Consider the following 21,685-nt stretch of genomic DNA (forward strand, 5'->3'; position numbering starts at 1 on the left):
ATAATAATAATAATAATAATAATAATAATAATAATAAGAAATGCTAAACACTAATTCGTATGGGCGAATCCAGAAATGCATATAGAGTGTTAGTTGGGAGACCGGAGAGAAAAAGATATTTGGGGAGGCCGAGACGTAGATGGGAGGATAATATTAAAATGGATTTGAGGGAGGTGGGATATGATCATAGGGACTGGATAATCTTGAACAGGATAGGGACCGATGGCGGGCTTATGTGAGGGCGGCAATGAATCTGCGGGTTCCTTAAAAGCCATTTGTAAGTAAGTAAACACTAATTATTCTTCCATAAGTTAGGGGAGAGTCGGGTAGTATCGGACATCGGGTAATATCGGACAGTGCGTTTTTTTCATCTACCACCATATGGTAGTACCTGAATGACATGGTTACGTTTCTGTATGCGACATCACAGAAACGTAACCATGTCAATCAGGTACTATCATCGTGTGGTAGATGAAAGAAACTCACTGTCCGATATTACCCGATGTCCGATACTACCCGACTCTCCTCTACTGATAATATGTTCGAAATTTAGCTTCCCAAATTATGGTAACTATGCAAAGATGGTATAGCGAAACATGGGAAACTTAAAGAATATGTAGGCAGGTGAGTTGGTGGATAGGCTGACAAGCGGATAGTTGATTGGATAACATAAATCTTTCACTTCATTTAAATAAATAAATAAATAATAATTTACCTTTAGATGAGATATTAATTTCCAACAAGAATCGAAACCACCTTAATAGGCCTAGATCTATACCTCATTATATTGTACAAATGTACAGCATCTATAGAATTGAGAGATTACAAATTAGATGTGCTAATTATCCAATACCGCGGTTTCACCTGATTTTCCATTCAGTGACTGCCCACTCACTGTGCTGCTTCTTCTAAACCTGTGAATAGACTTTCTTGGATATCTGGGGCAAAGAGTAACATTGAGGTGAAAGAATGCTGTGAAAGAGAAACACTGACGCTGCACAAACACTTATAAATATATATTTATACTACAACAACTTTAATATAAACTTTGGCTTAAATTCATATATTTACAATAAATTATCTTTCAGATAAAGGGATCAACATAATATATCCACCTTGATATGTTTCATTCACAGCAAAAAATAGTCATGACACGAAAGATAACTAAGATTGATCCGATATATAGGACACAAAAAGCTGCTCAATAATTCTCACTGAAGTAGAAAAATTTGTAAAAATGTACTTTATTTCTTTTTTCAGTACAAGAATATATTGAAAGTAGAGCATTCTTAATATCATCTCTGGTGTAACATATTAATGTTTTCCGTTGTTGTTAACTGTATAGCATCTATTAGTACTTTATGGTCGTGCTAACTGATGGCATTACTCCTCAACAATGTGAAGCTGAAACTTGTGTTCAGGTTACTGCCCAGCGACAGTCCTGATATATGTATTGTATTTTTATATTTTTGAAGATTGACTAATTAATATTAACCCGGCATACTCACAATCTCACTCAGATTCATACAAATTTCCAGACTCTAGACACCCAGGCAATTTTTTCCTTCAATAAAAATTCACCGAGAGACGAATCTGGGAATCGAACCCGAGACTTCCCGATCTTTTTGCTTATAACTTTCGACTGAGTCATTTCCGGACCAGGGTTCCTATGTACCCTTCGCCATCATCCCTGAAGGTTTGTAACACCAGCTCGGAAAAACCCTGTATAGAAAGGGGGTCGGCCCACAGTGCTAATAAGTTTGAGAACCATTGATCTAGTAGCGACCGGAATTGGTGAGTGGCGACAATAGTAGGAAAAACAAAGATAGCCCACCAACCTATAAGGAATCCTAGATGTAAGGAATGTCTAGTGACAATACTTTATGCGCACATCTTCGAGCATGTGATCTGGAGGCTGATGAATTGACGTTGTATCTCATCTCATGTACTTTTTCTTTGTGTTATAAAGATTTTGGTTTTTGAAAAACCTTATCACTACACGTGCGGGTGCAAGCCATGCTGATCACTAAGCGAAAAAGAGCATAAATCCGCCGATATTCTTGTCAAATGATGTTCTGCATGCTAGTTCACGTGCTCGGGTATGCATGACATAATGTAGCTGCACATTTCTTTTCACATCAATACAAAGATTTCTCACTTTTCCCCCAGGCACCATCATTTAAGTTTCACAGATCCACAAAGACATTTTCAGCGAGGGAGAAATATTTAAGAAAAAATTGGAGGGATTTGCCACGTAACCTGTCTTAGGGCCGATTAATCTTAGATCAGAGGTTAAATTGATCCTCGTTCTAGCTGAACTTGAAATTTTGTGTTGTATAAAGTCTAATCTGAGATTAATTTGTCTTAAACTAAAGTCAACTTTGACTGAAGAAATTTCTCCGATTAAGATAGATGATCCAAGTTCAGTTATTTCTTTTCTGTTTGAAATATACGAGTGACAGATAGTGCAAATAAAATATCCATTATTACTATTAATATTAATAGGTATGGAAGGTACATTTATATACATTTTTTTTTTCAATTTCTTGCCTTAATACACAAACATTGTTATATTTTATAAGGCTCTATCGTGTTCAGCAGTATCAAATAACATAGTCTATAATTATATTATGTTTGTAACAACCATTAATTATTAATGGATATGATAGGTACATTCATAAATTTTCAGTTAACTGTATTACTAAACGAAAATTGTCGTTTTATAAAGCTTTATTATGTTTAGCAGTATCAAACACCATAACTTACTTACTTACTTAGAAATGGCTTTTAAGGAACCCGAAGGTTCATTGCCGCCCTCACATAAGCCCGCCATCGGTCCCTATCCTGTGCAAGATTAATCTAGTCTCTATCATCATATCCCACCTCCCTCAAATCTATTTTAATGTTATCCTCCCATCTACGTCTCGGCCTCCCCAAAGATCTTTTTCCCTCCGGTCTCCCAACTAACACTCTATATGCATTTCTGGATTCGCCCATACGTGCTGCATGTCCTGCCTATCTCAAACGTCTGGATGAATCTTGGAGCAACACAAACACCATAATATAACAATTTGGAGAACGGTCAAACTTCTTCTTATTGTCCGACATTATTTACAATGCACAAAACAAACCAGTGTCTCCAACAGAGTGTACAGAAAGTCGACAAAAAGTAGTTGGTAAGTTGCTAGATTTCTCATTATCAACAAAGAAATATTAAATTGTGTTACTATAGGGTGCTAAAAAGGTCGCTAAATCCCTTTTTAAGCAATATAAAAGTTAAAAGACATTGTCGTTGAAAAAGAGTTAAATTCGCTAGATTGGCAACACTGAACAAACCTGTACAACATGATCCGCGCATCACATATTTCACCTGTTTATGCGATGTTGCCAAATCCTTTTCACGTGAACTTAGATTGCATTTGAACCAAGGTAATTTGATCTCAGAAAACTTTATACAATAGAAGAAGTGCCTGAACTCGGTTCACTTTCCGATCTTCGATCAAAGTTGATCTTTAGTCAGGGAATTTTATACAATTGGACCTTAAAGTGACAAGTTTTTTAAGTGATGTAGTTGCAGGCTTTGCATCCCTTCCGATAGAGCGTATGCTATGAATTTTATGACTCGTAAAAATTCTTTGTACAATACCTGAACCGATATAGTGACCCATATCCTATAATAGCTTCTCTGGCTTCGCGATATTACCCGTAGACATGTCATGGAAAGAGAATTGAACCCTGAACGTATACAAATACTGATTGCTCTTTATTGATTACACAAATTCAAACAACGTAATATTTCACTGGAAGCTACACTATCTACCAAAAAGTAATTGGGCACTGTTTCACCCCTTTAGAACCTTGTGGTACCACCTCTTGTTGCTATAACAGCAGCCACCCTGTCAGGTATGCTCTCCACTAGTTTATGTAGGATATCCACTGGAATGCGTCGCCATTCCTCTTGCAACATGCCACTCAGTTGGACAATGGAAGTTGGCCTCATGTTTCGGCGGCTACTATGCAGTGGTATGCAGACAATAATGTTTACCGGTTGGACTGGTCTGCACAGAGTTCTGATCTCAATCCCATTGAGCACCTTTGGGACGAATTGGACCGACGATTGAGGTCTCGGGAGATGCGGCCAACTTCCATTGTCCAACTGAGTGCCATGTTGCAAGAGGAATGGCGACGCATTCCAGTGGATATCCTACACAAATTAGTGGAGAGCATGTCTGACAGAGTGGCTGCTGTTATAGCAACAAGAGGTGGTACCACAAGGTTCTAAAGAGGCAAAGCAGTGCCCAATTACATTTTGGTAGATAGTGTATTTATACAGATCTAAGTTGACATGGTTGATGACAAGCATCCAACATTTACCTGTTGGTGTAAATCATACATGGATATTAAAGAAACCAGATATCATACAAGGGTGGAAGTGATGTATCTGTGCAGACTCAAGGGTACAATAAAATAATTAAAATAAATAAACAACCTATTATGCGCTTTGTAATTAAGTGCATGGTGTAATTACCTGATTTTCGCCTTACAGTTGATTTTCCCTTCGAATGTAACGTAATCAAGGACTCAACCGACGCCTGAGTATAATCTCGGGGTACGAGGCCAGCTCGCTAACCCAAAAGACACACCAGTGGCGTCGTAAATTTTACGCATAATAAAAATTAATGGAATAATATTGTTACCTTTATTTTATTGAGCAAGTAACCATGGAAGTCCTAGCATCAATGTCGACGCCTGAGTATTGTATTTGGGGACGTCACCTCACAAGAAGGCTAGAAAGGAAAATAAAGTGCAGAATATTTTCAGTTATTACATCGTTTAACTCAGCGGTGACCAAAGCGGGTGTCGTGTTTACATCGTTTAATCACAGACATTGAAACGGGTACGAGGAGTTTCCTGTACATTGCTGTGTGTTTCATTCACGTACTGAAGGCAAGCAGTGCCGGTATAATGTCGCTCTACAAACTCTGTCTTTACAAGCAATAAGAGGTGGTTTCGTAAAGAATGAGAAGGAGAACTTTTTTGTTGTTCTGTCGGACAAAGTGTAATGTGTTTACTTTACTCAACGGTTGAATTAGGAGTATATAGAAACATAATGAATAATGTATTATTATTATTATTACCCGGGTATTATTATTGACCACTAAGTATGTGTTTCTATAATTCTTCTGTACGTGCATGAATATTGATATTTTAAGATCTTCTCCCTAGAAGGATAAAATTATTAGGTTTTATCTCAGTTTTAACCTTCTTAATCTTTAGATGAGGATAACTATTTATTAGTTACTCATTTAATAATAATATTGTAGAAAAACTGATTCAATATTATATGCCAACGAATGTTAAACGCCAGGAATTGACATGTCTTAAATCATAACCAGGAAGACAAAGATGAGATAAATAAATGTAAGGAAGTCAGCTACCTAATGGAGTTTGAAATATCTCGTGCTCTAAGTCTTTTCTCAAAAGAGTAATGATTGAAATAGCTTAAATAACTTGTCCATAAGAAGTTTTTAATTTTGAAAAATTACGAATTTCTCGACCAAATATCGAGAGAAGAATTTAGAAAATTCCTGATTATATTCAAGAGGAAGGTTAAAAAAAAAGAAGCAAGAGAAATCGTATATTATTCAGTGGCTCTTGATGACAGCAGTGACATTACTGATACAGCATTTTTATCGGCGGGATTGATCAAGATGTTAGTACAGGAACCACCACTGGTTGTAGTTTTCATGCCAAGTATCTTTCCTCCGTCTCCTTACTCCATAGGCTGCCTATCGCATGTAATCACTCGAGTTTTGGTCACCGCTGGTTTAACTTGATCCTGCAAATCAAGATTTCAGGTAGGGCTTATAACTCCCTGGTATACCTGAAATCTTGATTTGCATAATACACGTCACTGTTCGTTAACAGAAAAACCACAATTTAAGTCACACGGAGTTAGTGTGCACTCGAAGTTGGTTGCTTGACGGTTGTCAGCCCACTTTGAGGTCTGTGGATATAGAGGGAAAAATTGGATCGGTGTCGGGTAGAGTTCCCGGGTAGATCAGTTGGTAGAGCGTTGGTACTTTAACCAAAGGTCCCGGGTTCGATGCCCGGCCCCGGAACAATTTTTCCCTCGAAATTATTCAAATTAACTCGATCCTCTCTGCGAGTTCGTTTTTATTCCGAGTGTGATGCCGTTGTTCAGAGTATATCCGTGTACAGAGGCGTGGGTTGCCGATGCAGGTGTGAGGGCCAGGTCCTGCGGTAGTGTCCCGGGTACTCCGCCGCGTGGTCCTGGTGCTGGTGCTGGTGCCAGCCGGAGTACGCCTCTTGTGAGTGGGGCTCGTTGTGCACGTGGACGTGGATGTCGGTGGGGCCGTGGGGCGCGTAGTGGCCGCCGTAGTGCTTGCGCTTGCTGGCCAGATTTCCTACCGCCAGCAGCAACAGGATGAGCCCTACAGTGAGGCTCTTCAGAGTGATCACGATCAGTCCCGCCAGCATCGTGGTCATCACGCCCATCTTGTACATCAGGGGCAGCATGAGCCACAGGAGGCGCTTGCGTGGTCCGCCGAAAGTGCGTGCTGCTGCAACAGATGTTCATGTTTTGTATCAATTTGATGACTGTGTTTCTGTAACAAAATTTTCTAAGTATCGGTGAAACTTTTCAATTTATGGAATTTCACAGTTTTTTTATTTGGTTATTTAACAACGCTGTATGAACTACTGGATTATTTGTAGATGTGAAATACCTGGGAATTATTGTTGATCAGCATTTGAAATGGGTTACACAAATCATCTTTTTATGTAACAGGATCCGTAAAACAATTTACAAATTTTTAAACCTTCGCCATTACTTGCCTACCCATGTACTACGTTTGGTTTATTTGGCTATAGTTGAATCTGTTATCCAGTATGATATAACTGGATGGGGAGGCATTACAAAAACTGCTCTTCTTCCTCTAATTATGTTGCAAAAAACGTATAATCAAAATTTGTTTGAAAAGGCGACTGGATAGTCCAACAAACTTGATCTATTCCGAATTTAGTATTTTTAGAATTGACCAAATTTATAAATATTCTTTAATGAAATTCTTGGGGAGGCATTAAAAAAACCGCTCTTCTTCCTCTAATTATGTTCCAAAAAATGTATAATCAAAATTTGTTTGAAAAGATAACTGGATTGTCCAACAAACTTGATCTATTCCGAATTTAATGTTTTTAGAATTGACCAAATTTATAAATATTATTTAATGAAATTCTTGGGAAGGCATTACAAAAACTGCTCTTTTTCCTCTAATTATGTTGCAAAAAAAAACGTATAATCAAAATTTGTTTGAAAAGATAACTGGATTGTCCAACAAACTTGATCTATTCCGAATTTAATGTTTTTAGAATTGACCAAATTTATAAATATTATTTAATGAAATTCTTGGGAAGGCATTACAAAAACTGCTCTTTTTCCTCTAATTATGTTGCAAAAAAAACGTATAATCAAAATTTGTTTGAAAAGATAACCGGATTGTCCAACAAACTTGATCTATTCCAAATTTAATGCTTTTGGAATTGACCAAATTTATAAACATTCTTTAATGAAATTCTTGAGGAGGCATTACAAAAACTGCTCTTCTTCCTCTAATTATGTCTCAAAAAACGTATAATCAAAATTTGTTTGAAAAGATAACTGGATTGTCCAACAAACTTGATCTATTCCGAATTTAATGTTTTTAGAATTGACCAAATTTATAAATATTATTTAATGAAATTCTTGGGAAGGCATTACAAAAACTGCTCTTTTTCCTCTAATTATGTTGCAAAAAAAACGTATAATCAAAATTTGTTTGAAAAGATAACTGGATTGTTCAACAAACTTGATCTATTCCAAATTTAATGCTTTTGGAATTGACCAAATTTATAAACATTCTTTAATGAAATTCTTGAGGAGGCATTACAAAAACTGCTCTTCTTCCTCTAATTATGTTGCAAAAACGTATAATCAAAATTTGTTTGAAAAGATAACTGGATTGTCCAACAAACTTGATCTATTCCGAATTTAATATTTTTAGAATTGATCAATTTTATAAATATTCTCTAATGAAATTCTTGGGGAGGCATTACAAAAACTGCTCTTCTTTCTCTAATTATGTTGCAAAAACGTATAATCAAAATTTGTTTGAAAAGGCGACTGGATTATCCAACAAATTTTGATCCATTCCGAATTGAATGTTTTTAGAATTGACCAAATTTATAAATACTCTTTAATTAAATTCTATCATAAAAATCGAATGAAATTTGTAGCTCAACCACATGATCATAATAGAAGACGAAATGAAATTCTTAATTTAGTTGAACCTAAATGTTTCACATGTGCTGCTTTACTATACAGTACAAATTATGGTCCACGTCTATATAATTCGATAATAAAATTTCATCCACAGTTGACCACTTTAAAGCAATGAAATTTTCAGACTCATTATTAAAAAAATTATATGATAGACTTCCCTGTTTTATATGTACCACGTATTGTAAAACAAGTTTATTTCTATCCTAAGTATATTTTTTCTACCTTATCTTGGTTACTATATCAACATGACCTGTACTAATTATACTACTACTAAGAAGTTAATATTAATCCACCAATCTCAACATCGTCTCTTTTTTCACTCAGTCATTACTAGTATTATTATTACTAACTTTATTATTATCATCTTTATGTGACCTTTTTTCTTAAGTATTTTGTCTACAAAGTATGTATATTTATGTATGTTTCTATCTACTCTTCTTAAGAATGTGATCTTAGTGCAAGAATTTCAAAAGTTATTTTAGAAACAGTAGAGATTTCTATTTTTGTGAATTACCGGTATGTATAATCTGTGTAGACCTAATCAGAATCTTAAATTTTAATTCAGAAAAAATAGGTATGTTAGATGAACAATGTAAAATTGCTTTGCTCTTTCGGGTTACTTTCATGTAGCGTTTTTTTTATGTATATGTTATTAAATAAATCTAAATCTAAATTTAGCGTCGATGGAATTGGTGATAGCGGGATGGTATTTGGCGATATGAGGCCAAGGATTCGCCTAGATTACCTGACATTCGTCTTACAGTTGGGGAAAACCTCGGAAGAAACCCAACGAAGTAATCAGCCCAAGCCGAAATCGAACCAATGCCCGGCCGCAACCCTGTATTGGCAGGCAAGCTCTTCAGCCGACTGAGCTACGTTGGTGGCTATCACAGTTTTGTGTCTTCCGTAGAGAAGAAGTGAATGTGTTCCAAGCATCCTAGTTACAGGATATTCTGTGACTCCAAGATATTGTAAGGGAATTATTAAAAAACTGTCTGAGCATATTACTACTGTTTGTCTCGTCAAAGAAATATGAAAATGTCCATGAAGAAATGACAGCATCCGAAACGATTTTTGCCGTTCAATTTAAAACTAATTTAGGGCTACGAAGTTCAATAGTAAAGTGAAGTGTAAGAAATGGTTTATGCAAACTATATGGCGTTGTTAAAAACATGGGAGTATTTTAATTTATTTTAGCAATACAAACTGTATCATAACATTCTCAAACTATTTCCTTACACACAAAAACTATTTGGACATACAATAATTTTTTAGCATTGGTAGTAATTTGTTAAAGTTTGATTAAATTGTATAAATTTTAATGGAGAAAGAAGGTCATTACTCATTACAAAAGTTACTAAATCTTGGTCAATTTTAATGTGATTTCAACCAAACTTTTACAAAAGATACATCACGTATCTGTGTGTATCAGAATAGCCCTATAGGTGGATCACAATAGTCCACACAGAAGGCTATTATGATGCACTGGTTTTGTTTTAATTGTAAATTTAACTCCAAATCCTTCATAGGCCTATATAAAGTAGCATATGTCTTAATTTTTTTTTGTATCATAGTAGCTCTACTTGATCGTACTTCCGATCCAAGCGGTCAATAGTTCAATTTCCGTTGTGGGTTAATGAAGGAGATTTATCTTCCACTCACGGAACTGGGTGTTCGTGCTTTGTGATGTGCAGTCTTTTATTGTCTCCACGGTAGCCTGTACCACGCTGTCCACATAACCAAGGAGGTCTGTAATGTTTATTTGTCTACTGTCGGTCCAAGGATATACGAATCCTCCCCTACGCCGCATTGTTTTGCAAGTCTATCAAAAAAATTCACTAATTTCATCTACGCATATCTTCAGAATAAGAGTTGAACGAAACAACTTATACACGCAAACAATAACAAAGGAACTGAATTGTGAAACAAGTGAAACCTATGTCTCCGTCACACTCAATTTCATGAATTGGTTGAGGGTGAAGATTTGCTGTTGTCCTTGACGCAGAAAGTGCTAGCGCCTCAAGTGACCACACGGCCTTTGAGTCTCCTATACCGTTAGAGGACCTGACTCTCCCGTTAGGGGCAGATCCAAGTAGGTCGTTACCATCTACATTCCACTCTGCTTCAAGCTGCCTGATACTCCAAACAGCTGACTCACGACGTCACTGCTTGAGTCCCCTCAAAGATTTCTGACATTTCAAATCACTTACTAAATCAAACTTTGTTATTTATGTACATGTGATACTTGAGTCGTTGTCAGACTGCGAGTCTCCCCGTCTAATTCAGAACAACTTAGTATCAGAATCCTAGAGTCACTTTTTGACCTAATATACGTTCTAAATCACCCTTGAAAGCATTATTGGAATTCCTCAGTATCAGGTTATAAAAAGCTCTGTAAATCATAACTAAAGCTCAGTATACATAGGCTATTATATCATTATTTAACTGAGTAAGTTAATATATTAATTCATCAAGTAAGATGATGACTTAAGTGATAAAAATTGGAGATTTATCGTTCGAAGAAGTTGAAAAATTCAAATTTATAAAACAGTTATGAACTATGCGAACTTGTGAGTGATATAGCCTACCTCTTTGGGAAAGACACTGTTATAGTAGGCCTACATGCATGAGGGAGCACCGTCTAACTCTCATTTGAACGTGCGCACAAGCTTCCACAACTGGTGTATCGAGCATGGCATACCAAAATTATGACCTCCCAGGTCCCCCGACTTCAATGCTCTAGATGTCTTCTTTGCAGATATTTGAAATGTTTTGAGTATTCCAGTCCTATAGATAATGTTAACAAATTCCGTAAATTCAGTGTTGATGGTTGTCAACGCATTAAAGATACACCAGGTATATTCTAACAAGTACAATAATCGGTAAGGAAACGTGCTGATGCCTGCCTTATAATTAACAGCTGCCATATTGAACACAAGTTATAACGCTCCCTTTCTCCAGTTCATATCGGATATTATGTTACCCCAAAGCACATGTATTGACGAGACATAATAAAATATCATGGATTTCGCAAACGGCTCGACAATACATACTTATTACATTGACTACGGGGAAGCATCCATGATATAACCACAGTCTAGTACATACAGTCACGAAGCTTGAGGTGATTTTTTGCATTTCTCGTGATATAATGCTCCAAGCGGTTAGCAACTGAAAGTACTAGGAAGAATAGATTGTGCGATAGTAGCGATCCTAGTGGCTAGCAACTAAAGTTCAACTGTCATTGGATGCATATTCCCTACGTATTGAGCTTCGTGACTAGACTGTGATATAACTAGACTCCTACCCAAAATCTTTGCTTTCACACTTTAATCTTGCGACTAGTACGGACGCAAAATCTATTTGATTTAAAAACAGGAGCTAATTTGGATGGAAATTATTGTTACGATTTCATAGGAATGTTTACTTGTGTGAAGGGATAAATAGGCCTTGAGTGCGAGGCAGCTTGAACAATCTAACCACTTGGAGGAATGTTTATTCAAAAGGATCGGCCCAAGGGTGAAGTTTCTCTCTAGATTCCAGTCGGGCAGGTTTCGCCTTCTGTATCAGACGAGGTCAGTTACATGTGATACACATACAGCGAATGTTAGTCGAAATTGGAGTTCTGTGCATTAATATTATTTCGTTTGGATTGCAATGTGATAATTAAAGTAATAGTTAAATTATTAATCTTCCTAAAGTGATTAATAAAACTGTGTACTTAACCAACAAATCTTACTACAATTATTATTATACAATTAAAGTCTGTGTGATGAATCTTATCTCACTGTAAAAAGAGAGAGAAAGGAGATATGTCTTACCTCGTCTGTGTTGTTATTGCGATGGGGGGAGTGAAGCGATGCCAGTGGCGGAAGGGACTAGTTGATACATTCCGTAGCGCAAAGTAAAGTAACAAAATATCTCTCTTCATACTGTGTAATTCCGTCACTGAGCTTGTCTTTCAAGAAACTGAGTTCCGGTAGCCTGTACAATTACAAGGCTTTGAAAGGAATCCTGAAAATTTACAACCCTCTTATAATCTCCACCCTCATTTGAAGGGACTTGGTTTTATTGCTACTGAGCCAAGTTAAACCTTACCAGGTATAGCATCGAGGTTTACACACATGACCTTTACTACTGACGGGTGAGTTGTGTTCCGTGGCTACTTCAAAGAAAGTATCTTTTACAACGTTGTTCCTTCCTCAATCAAATAATAATTTTCCTAGAATTAGTATTATTATTATTATTATTATTATTATTATTATTATTATTATTATTACTACTACTACTACTACTACCACTACTACTACTACTACTACTACTACTACTACTACTACTACTACTACTACTACTATTACTTATAATTCTCACTAATTTGTTAAAATCGAAGTTGGGTTCGCTTGGTAAGTTAAGACGAAAAATATGTACAGTATGTAATATACAGCAATCACGTTTAGGTTACACATTGGACCATTCATGTCAACTGACGATGACGTGTGAATTGATTTATGTCATAACATCTACGTCATGCATAAAACAATGGCAACGGTTGTGAGGCTTTTGCTCGTACACACGGAAATTCCGCATTTCACAGTTCGTTACATGGGCATCCTAGCATTAAAATTGCCAACAAACTATCTACCAGACAAAACATTCTTTATTGCAGTCATTTCTCTTTCACGATGACCAAGATTTATTGTTATTATTATTATTATTATTATTATTATTATTATTATTATTATTATTACTACTACTACTACTACTACTACTACTACTACTACTACTACTACTACTACTATTACTGCAATGTATTTCATGAAATACCATCTTCACTCTGTTAAAACAATTAACTGATTGAAACTTTTCCAGAGGACTGAAGCTTTTCACATTGGATAACAATTATATTAGGTACGTCATAGTCTACACATATTCGTCCAGCCACTTTCAAATTATGATTTCTTGACGCAAAAACTAACAAATTTGTTAAAATATAAGCCAAATATCTGAGTTTTATTTTATTGCGGATAACAAATATGACTATAGTATGATATTTGGGTTTGATTATACTATTTTTAATTGTCGTGTTACGTAACAATGGGTTTCTAATATCCAGGGTGCGAATTAAGATTTCTGATGAGAGGGGGATAGAATCCTAGATAGAGTATGTATGTATGTATTTGTTTATTTATTTACTTATTTACTTACTTATTTATTTATTTATCTATTTACTTATTTACTTACTCATTTACTTATTTATTTATCTATTTACTTATTTATTTACTTATTTACTTACTTCTTTACTTACTTATTTACTTACTCATTTACTTATTTATTTATTTATTTACTTATTTACTTACTTATTTACTTATTTATTTATCTATTTACTTATTTACTTACTCATTTACTCACTCATTCACTCACTCATTCACTCATTCATTCATTCATTCATTCATTCATTCATTCATTCATTTATTTATTTATTTACTGCTTAACCAGATTGATTCAACAACATTTGGTTTCTGGCAGACCAGTGCAAAGTTCCCGTAGAAAATTTAAAATTCACAAGTTTTCTTACAAACATTTAAATGTTCCCAATTCATAATAGAATGTTCCTCATTACAAATGGCACACTGAGGTGATGGTAAAATACCCAGTTTATATAAATATTCCGCCAGGCAGTCGTCCTAGATAGAGACTCGTACATAAAATTATTATTATCCTCATTCGATACGGCTCAACGCTTGGTCGCACTGAGTTGCTTGTCTTGCATCTTGATTATAATAATAATTATATCCATGAGCAGGCTTAAGATAAGATGTGCAGCTTGCTGGTTATGATAATACAGACATATTATTTTCTTTGCTTATTTTGTACTTTATAAAATACATATTATACTCGTATTAAAACAATGATATTTTGTGAGAGGGGGGATAGTAGTTATGCCTAGCAGGAATGTTAATATAAATTTATGAAAGGGAGATAACTTTCCAACGGGGGGAAATGCCCCATACCCCTCGTTAATTCGCACCCTGCTAATATCAGACTTTCGATATGCACTAGACGAACGTTCACAAATTAAACTCGAGGTATGATTGCGCATGCTGGTTAAGTAGATTGTTAAAATTGTGTATACTTTCGTAACCTTGTAATAATATTTTAATACGAAGACTGACCATAACAGTGATGTTTTTCTTCAATTACACGCCATTTATTTATTCATGCCCGTTTATTCTTTCAGAAATCCATATAGCCTACGTACATACAAATTAAAATTACAAATCATTTTCCATATTTGAAATATTTAAAAATTGGACCTTTTAAAAAAGACATTTATACAATTATTCATTATATATGTATAATATTAACAAATGTATGTATTTTTTACCTTTTTATTTCTGTCGAGTATATTGATGTATTTATTGAATATCATTGGTTCCTGTCTGATTGTCAGTTTGTATTAAATGTGTTTTTCTCTTTTTCTCTCTTTCATTTTTCTCTTGTGTGTTAGTTGTTGGTCTGAATTAAGTTAATTAGTGTATTTAGTAAACTCTCGCTGTAAATTTTATGTTATAATATTGGCTAAGACCACACCGTACACGAGCCTGGCTCTTACGGTAGAGGCTAGAAACATTTCTTGTTGTATACTTTGAATTGATACTCACTTTGCTTACTAGCTAAATAAATAAATAAAACACAGTATTTGTTGAAATTTAAAGTTTTCACAAGACATTTTGAAAACTCGGTACCTAAGATAAAAATTCAATTTGTTTTATTTACTTTGGTGAAATTTGGCATCAAGCTAGCAACGACAATAACATAGGCTAAACTCACAATTTAAATAGAAGAATATTAAAATAGGAGAAATACAAAAAAAAAAATAAACACAACGAATGAAACAAGTTGTTAGATTAATCTCTCGAAATGTGAATATTTCGAAAAATATCACAAACCAAGTGTAGAATAAATAATTAATTTATAAGAAACGAATTGGCAGTTAAATCAATAAAGAGTTGTATGAAACTTGAAATTTTAAGAAAAATAAGAAACGAATTGGAAATTAAATCAATAAAGAGTTATATGAAACTTGAAATTTTAAGAAAAATAGGAAACAAATTGGAAATTAAACCAGGAAACAATTGTATAAAACTCGAAAACTTAATTTTGACGTACATATTTATCGTGTGGAAAACGAAGAATGATTTAAAAAAGGCAGAGATTGAAAATCCATGGGAAAGTGGGGTTCAGAATGCATACAACTGTTTCGAAACATACTCGTACTTTGAATGGACACTACAAGACACTAAGGGGTTAGGTACAGCTTAGAGCAGTAACATTTTGGAAACATTCAACATTTTTTTCCTCCATTACTGTATCATGTACAATAATGAAAAATTAGTATGTATAAAACACTGTCCTTCTGCTACATTAAAAAAAAAAATTTACTATTTAAAAAAAAAATTATTTGCATTTTTTTTTCCAAATTCAGTTCACTTTGCAGTGATAAAGCGTTTCCCACATAACTCAAAAAACTATCCAACATTCTGTGATGAAATTCTTTGTGTGTATTTATGCATGTCATATCTACAATATAATGTAAGATCATTTCTCTAACTTTGATGGATTGTCTGATAAAAATAAATTCATTTAAAAAGGTCAAATATCAGTATTTTCTTCTAGCACAAAATAAAAAACAAATATATTCATTTGTTAAGGAATGTAGTTGAAAGAGCATGATATTGTAAACATCAATTTCAGCAATAAAATAAAAGAGAGAGAACGTGATAAAGTTAACAAGTTTATGAGTTATGAGGGAATTTTGACAAAAAAAATATAATAATTTATTTTTAATTGTAAAAATATTTTTTTCATATAATAGAAGGACAGTGTTTTACACATACCAATTAAATTATTGTACAAGATATAGCAATGGAAGAAACAAATATTGAATATTTAAAAAAAATAGTACTGCTGTTAGCTATACCTAACCCCTTAACGGTATGTGTACGTGAACGACCACAAATATTATAAAAAAAAATGCAGGCTCTAAATTTATAAAATTTTATAAGGAAATGAACTCATAATAGGACAAAAATTACAAGGTACCACAACAAGACTTATTAGAACTTAAATATCTGATAAAAGTATAAAAAGGGTTATTAATAATATTTTTCAAACCAGTTTTATCAAAGTATGAAAAAAAAACAAACAAAATAATTCTTCAGTTGCATACTTTGGTAACCATAACATTGTTATGGTCTCTCTGACATCTTTAATATTTTTCCTGATGTAATAAACACTTATTTCTGAAAAGTAGACTACTCTCAGACATGTAGGGCTGTTTATCTTAATACAATTGATTTTTTATTTGTTCTATATAAAATATATTAAAATTTACATAATGTTTTGTGACCTAATTTTTCTATTTTCAAAGATATGGGCATTATTGTGGTCTAGGTTTTGCATAAATTCATGTTAAATCAGTGTACAACATTTCAGAATTCTACCTCTAATGGTTGTGGAGTTATGAAATAATATACGTGAAAATTTTCAAATTTTGGAAAATTTAATTTAAAGTAAAAAGTGAATTCTAAAAAATATTATTAGTAACCTTTTTTACACTTTTATCAGACATTTAAGTTCTAATAAGTCTTGTTGTGATACCTTGTGATTTTTGTCCAATTGTGAGTTCATTTCCTTATAAAATACTAGCCGTACCCATGCGCTCCACTGCACCTGTTAGAAATAAATATAAGGTATAATTAAAATAGGACATTTGATCCAGGAAACATTCGTGTTTGATAAAAGGATAAATCGTTTAATATGTTACTTAATTTAAATTGTATTGAAATAATTAAAATGCAATAATTTTGGTCCAGAGATCACTCATTTGGTGCAATGACAATTTCTTTAACATCTTTCTTAGTTGTTATTACATGCAACCATAGTTTAATGAAGATTGACATATCATTTAGTTTTAATGTGTATACTTCATATTACTTGCTATATGTTTCATTGAATTATGATAATAACTTAATTTTAACCATTGTTTTCTACGTCTTCAGTAAATGGCGCTTGGCCCACTATGATTCTGAACCCTTCAAATAACTTATATAGTGATACAGCATAAACAGTGATATGTAATTATATTTCTTTCTTTCGAAAATGTAAGAATTCACGATCTTCTATGTACCATTGCCATGGAATGAATAAATGTTTTTTTTTCTTCCTACTCAAAAATTTTATATTTTGCACATAGGAGTTACTGCAGGAACAACAACGCTATAATCTGAGACGGCGGTGAAAATGTATTGTATTGTTATTTTAAAAGTCTTGTATATCCTTAAATATCAGTCCTATCAAACTTTTGCATAGAATAAAACGTATCGAAAATCAGTTTTAAAGAAACTTTTGTTATATAATATTTTTCATAAAAATCAATAATAAGCGAGATATTTCGATTTATTTGATTCAGGCCTCCTTATAACCCACCTTTTAAATAAAGTATTTTGAATGGCATATAGCCTAAAATCTAAGTTACAAAGAACTTAATTTATATTCCAATTTTCATCGAAATCCATTCAGCCATTATCGCGTGAAAAGGTAACAAACATCCAGACAACAGACAGACAGACAGATATACAAAATTTTCAAAAAAGCGATTTTCGGTTTCAGGATGGTTAATTATAAATGTTAACACCAATTGTTTTTGGAAAATCGAAAATTACCAGAAACATTTTGGCTGCAGATTTATTATTAGTATAGATTAGAAATTTAGAGCCAGTATTTTCTGATAATATTTATGGTAGTTCACGTACATGTAACCTTAAAGCAAAGGTTTAGAGATACGTAGGCCTAATCTCACATTAATGTATATTGTGGTTGTGACTTGGTTAATTTGGAATATGTAGGAAAATATGATACGAATATCCGACGTTCCTACCTGTGTTTGGCACTTCTAGTGCAACATCCATCTTTCCATCGTAACTAGGATTCCTAAAAAGTTTGACGTCCACATCAGGTAGCAAATTAATCTTCAGTGAATGACTTCTGAGCAGATTGAGAGTCTTTTCAACAAGCAACGCTGTCAAATACCCGAAGCCACCCCTATCTGGATCCCTCAGTTTCTGCACCTCTTTCCATGTCAAACCACCCCCTACAGTTGCGCCGGATTGCTTCTGCAGCACCACACTGTTCGCCAGTTCGAAGGAATCTCTCCTGATAATATCGCTCACATTTGATAACATCTTCAACTGCACACAGGTGAAGAAGTCCTCACAGCTGTCCGCGATTTCGTTTTCCAACACTTTTCCCACAGATTCACTATTATTACTGTAACCATGTTGATAACTTGTAGCTAAACTGCAGAAACACGTGAAAGCAATAAACACAAGGCGCATTGTTGCCTGGAGTTGTTATGACTAACAAGCGAGCATCGTAACTAACACTCCTCTTTTATAGAGTGTTAAATAAACGAGGAAACAGCTGATGCGGACGTCAGAGAAAAAAAAAATAGCCGTCATCTGCAAGTGAAATGAACTCACTGTTACTAAACAATTGAATTCAAAAGAGGGCGACATCCATGTTTAGTTCTTCTGGCCTACTTAATCAAATTGCGTTCTCGTTAGGTTCTAAACATGATACCAACACGTTATTTAATATAAAAAAATGAAACGAAATATTAGTAAGTTTTTAGAAGTTTGTTCTACTTTCAATTAAGCAAAATAACATTTGTCCAAGAATTTAAGTAGTATTTGATTTGATACTAGAGTAGTGCTTCAACGTCGTCTGCTAGATTTGAGACGAGAAATCAAGTTCAGCTGCAGGTGGAAGAAGGAGAGGTGAGATACCTTGTGTTTCTTTTTAACCATCGTCATTCTAACGCACTCTATCGGCGAAGCAGGTGAACTAAATTTTGTTTCTTTCGACTGTAATCGACTGTGAAGAAATGGCTAAAATAAATGACGTAGAACGTATGGGTCATTGCTTTCACAGAACCATTAACAGTGGACGAGGCGTGACATTGCAAATAGGGGAAGCCCCGGGTTATACATATGTTTCATTGTAAACATTCTTAAGAGGGCATAGTGAATGGGGTGTCGGGTGCCCTTGAACTCGGAAATAAGTAAATCATTAGACCTAAATTCGTGCACATAAATAATGAATAAAATATTACATAAATAAAAATAAATTAAACATTATCGTACTTTATTTTTTGTACAACAGTTCAATTCTCCTTTTTGTTTTTCTTAGAAAAGATGTTAATCACATCATCGTAGAAGGATGGTCTCTGGCATAATGTAACACGCAAGGACTTATCGATCCTGAAAAGAGCTAGTGAAGATAGTCTCTCCTGACATTGATTGTTCCGAAGATAGGACTTAATCCTCTTCGTTGCTGAGAATGATCTCTCCGTGGATGAAATAGGTGTGTGGATGGTAATTATTAGAGCCCGGATGTTTAGGCATTTATTTTAGTTAAAATAAGCAGACATGTAGACACTAAAAACAGTAAAAATAGGCAGTGAAATAGGCATTTATTATTCATGGAAACTGACAAAAAATAGACAAATGCTTAATAAACTATCCCATACGGTACTCACTTTCCTTGGTTACATGTCACAACAAGATGCTTTTTTAAGTTATTAACTGTCATAGTGAGCCGCCTGTCAGAGAGAACGTTTTTAATGGTGGAAAAAGATCTTTCTACTTCTACTGAAGTGATTGGAGCAAACTTAAAACAACTTATTTCAGAAGGACTGTTTCTACTTTCTTTCAGAGATCGGGAAAAACCGACTGTGTATTGTCTCAAAAAGAGTGATGTGAGAAGGGATTAGAGACTTTAAAGTACGCGTGACTTGTGCGTGCAAGCGACAACAGTAAAGGGACCTGGAGACTTGCTTTTAATACTTTTCTCATCCCTTTTCTTTCACTGGTTAACCCCGAAGTGGCTTGAGCACAGAGGGTTATACTATTCAAACATCTTTGTTAAGTGGCATAAAAGATTGAATCGATAGGGGAGAAAAGTTTACGACTTCTTGGAAACATATGTATTGCTGGAGAATAAGATTCTCAGCAAATATTTGTGTGAGGTGAATATATATTTTTAATTTGTACAACCGTTCTCTTTTCTTTTTTGATATAATTTATGTGCGGTTTATTTTAAATGCATTCAAATATAGAAAATGTACAATAATGACGTAAAAAGACTAAAAAAAAGCATTTAACCTTCAAATAGGCAATGGGAACTAAAATAGGCAAAAAAGGCAAAATAAAAATTGGGCCAATCGTCCCCAAATGTGTGGAAACATGTTTGTCTCTAATAGGTCTTTCATACCCTACGCTCAGTTTAAAAAAGACGTTTTGCCTAACGTCCGGGCTCTAGTAATTATTAACAGCACAAGTTTATGCTTTTCTGGAAAAACTGACACTAATCCTTCTTCTGATGTAATTTCACTACAGTGTCCTTATGCATTTCACTATATTTGTATAATACACTCAGTTCACCTCTCAGACTTGAAAAATCAAAGAATTCACCATAGCTCTGCTTTAAACTAAAAAAAAACCCTCTTCTGGAAATCGTCTTCCAAACTCTTTAAAGGATTTTGAATCTAAAATATTGAGCACGCTCGTACGGGCAAAGCGTGCACAGGTCTGGGCTCTTACCGGTTCTATAAATCTATGTGAGTAGACAAATGGAAATGGTCAATCTATGTCCTTTGCTGTTTTCTGGACTGGATGAATGATTCAATAAATCAATCCATACATGAATGAATCAATGAATAGATGTATGAATGAATCAATGAGTCGATGAATGGATGATAGATGCATCGATGGATGATTGATTCAATGTACTGAGAGAGGAAGAATTATTATCAATTAAATGATAGCCCTACACGGTGATAATCGCGTCCTTGCAAGGGCTCTTGTAACTCCTGCATAGCTCAATGTGGTCTGCTTTTGACGTCCACCAACAAAGAAAGAGAAACAACTCGAATATTCGATAAACCGAATCTGAGACACTCCGCGAGATGGGACAGCTTTGCATACTGCCTATAGCGCCAGGTGTTCAATAGCAATATATAATTTTTATTCCTCTTAACCGGTTGTGCACAACTCTAGTCTAAGCATTATGAAACTAAGCAATGGTCTCGGACAGAACTTAGAACCAAGTACTGAAAATGTTGTTCACGTACTTTTGCTGCTGCTGCTGCTGCTGCTGCTACTACTACTACTACTACTACTACTACTACTACTACTACTACTACTACTACTACTACTACTACTACTACAATAATAATAATAATAATAATAATAATAATAATAATAATAATATTGCTATTGCTGC

At 34.4% G+C, this 21,685-nt stretch overlaps 1 protein-coding gene across 2 annotated transcripts; it reads right to left on the reverse strand.

The window, feature by feature from the left end:
* Positions 1–1,055: 1,055 nt before the first annotated feature.
* LOC138705826 (uncharacterized) lies at positions 1,056–18,924 on the reverse strand. Of its 2 annotated transcripts, none has more exons than XM_069834502.1 (2): positions 18,282–18,924; positions 1,056–6,581 (listed from the first exon to the last, which is right to left on the reverse strand). In XM_069834502.1, exons 1-2 carry the CDS (start codon positions 18,736–18,738, stop codon positions 6,202–6,204), a joined length of 837 nt encoding a protein of 278 aa, XP_069690603.1. In that variant the 5' UTR covers positions 18,739–18,924; the 3' UTR covers positions 1,056–6,201. The 2 variants fall into 2 exon arrangements, with proteins under 2 accessions (XP_069690603.1, XP_069690597.1); XM_069834496.1 differs by having other exon boundaries at positions 1,056–6,584.
* Positions 18,925–21,685: the final 2,761 nt, after the last annotated feature.

This window comes from Periplaneta americana, chromosome 1, assembly GCF_040183065.1.
Source record: "Periplaneta americana isolate PAMFEO1 chromosome 1, P.americana_PAMFEO1_priV1, whole genome shotgun sequence".
Lineage (NCBI taxonomy): Eukaryota > Metazoa > Arthropoda > Insecta > Blattodea > Blattidae > Periplaneta > Periplaneta americana.

Coding starts and splice junctions, on each gene's coding strand:
- LOC138705826 (XM_069834496.1), bottom strand. CDS start 18,738: ATGCGCCTTGTGTTTATTGCTTTCACGTGTTTCTGCAGTTTAGCTACA. Junction 6,585..18,281: donor ACTAGAAGTGCCAAACACAG/GTAGGAACGTCG, acceptor CATCTGTTGCAG/CAGCACGCACTTTCGGCGGA.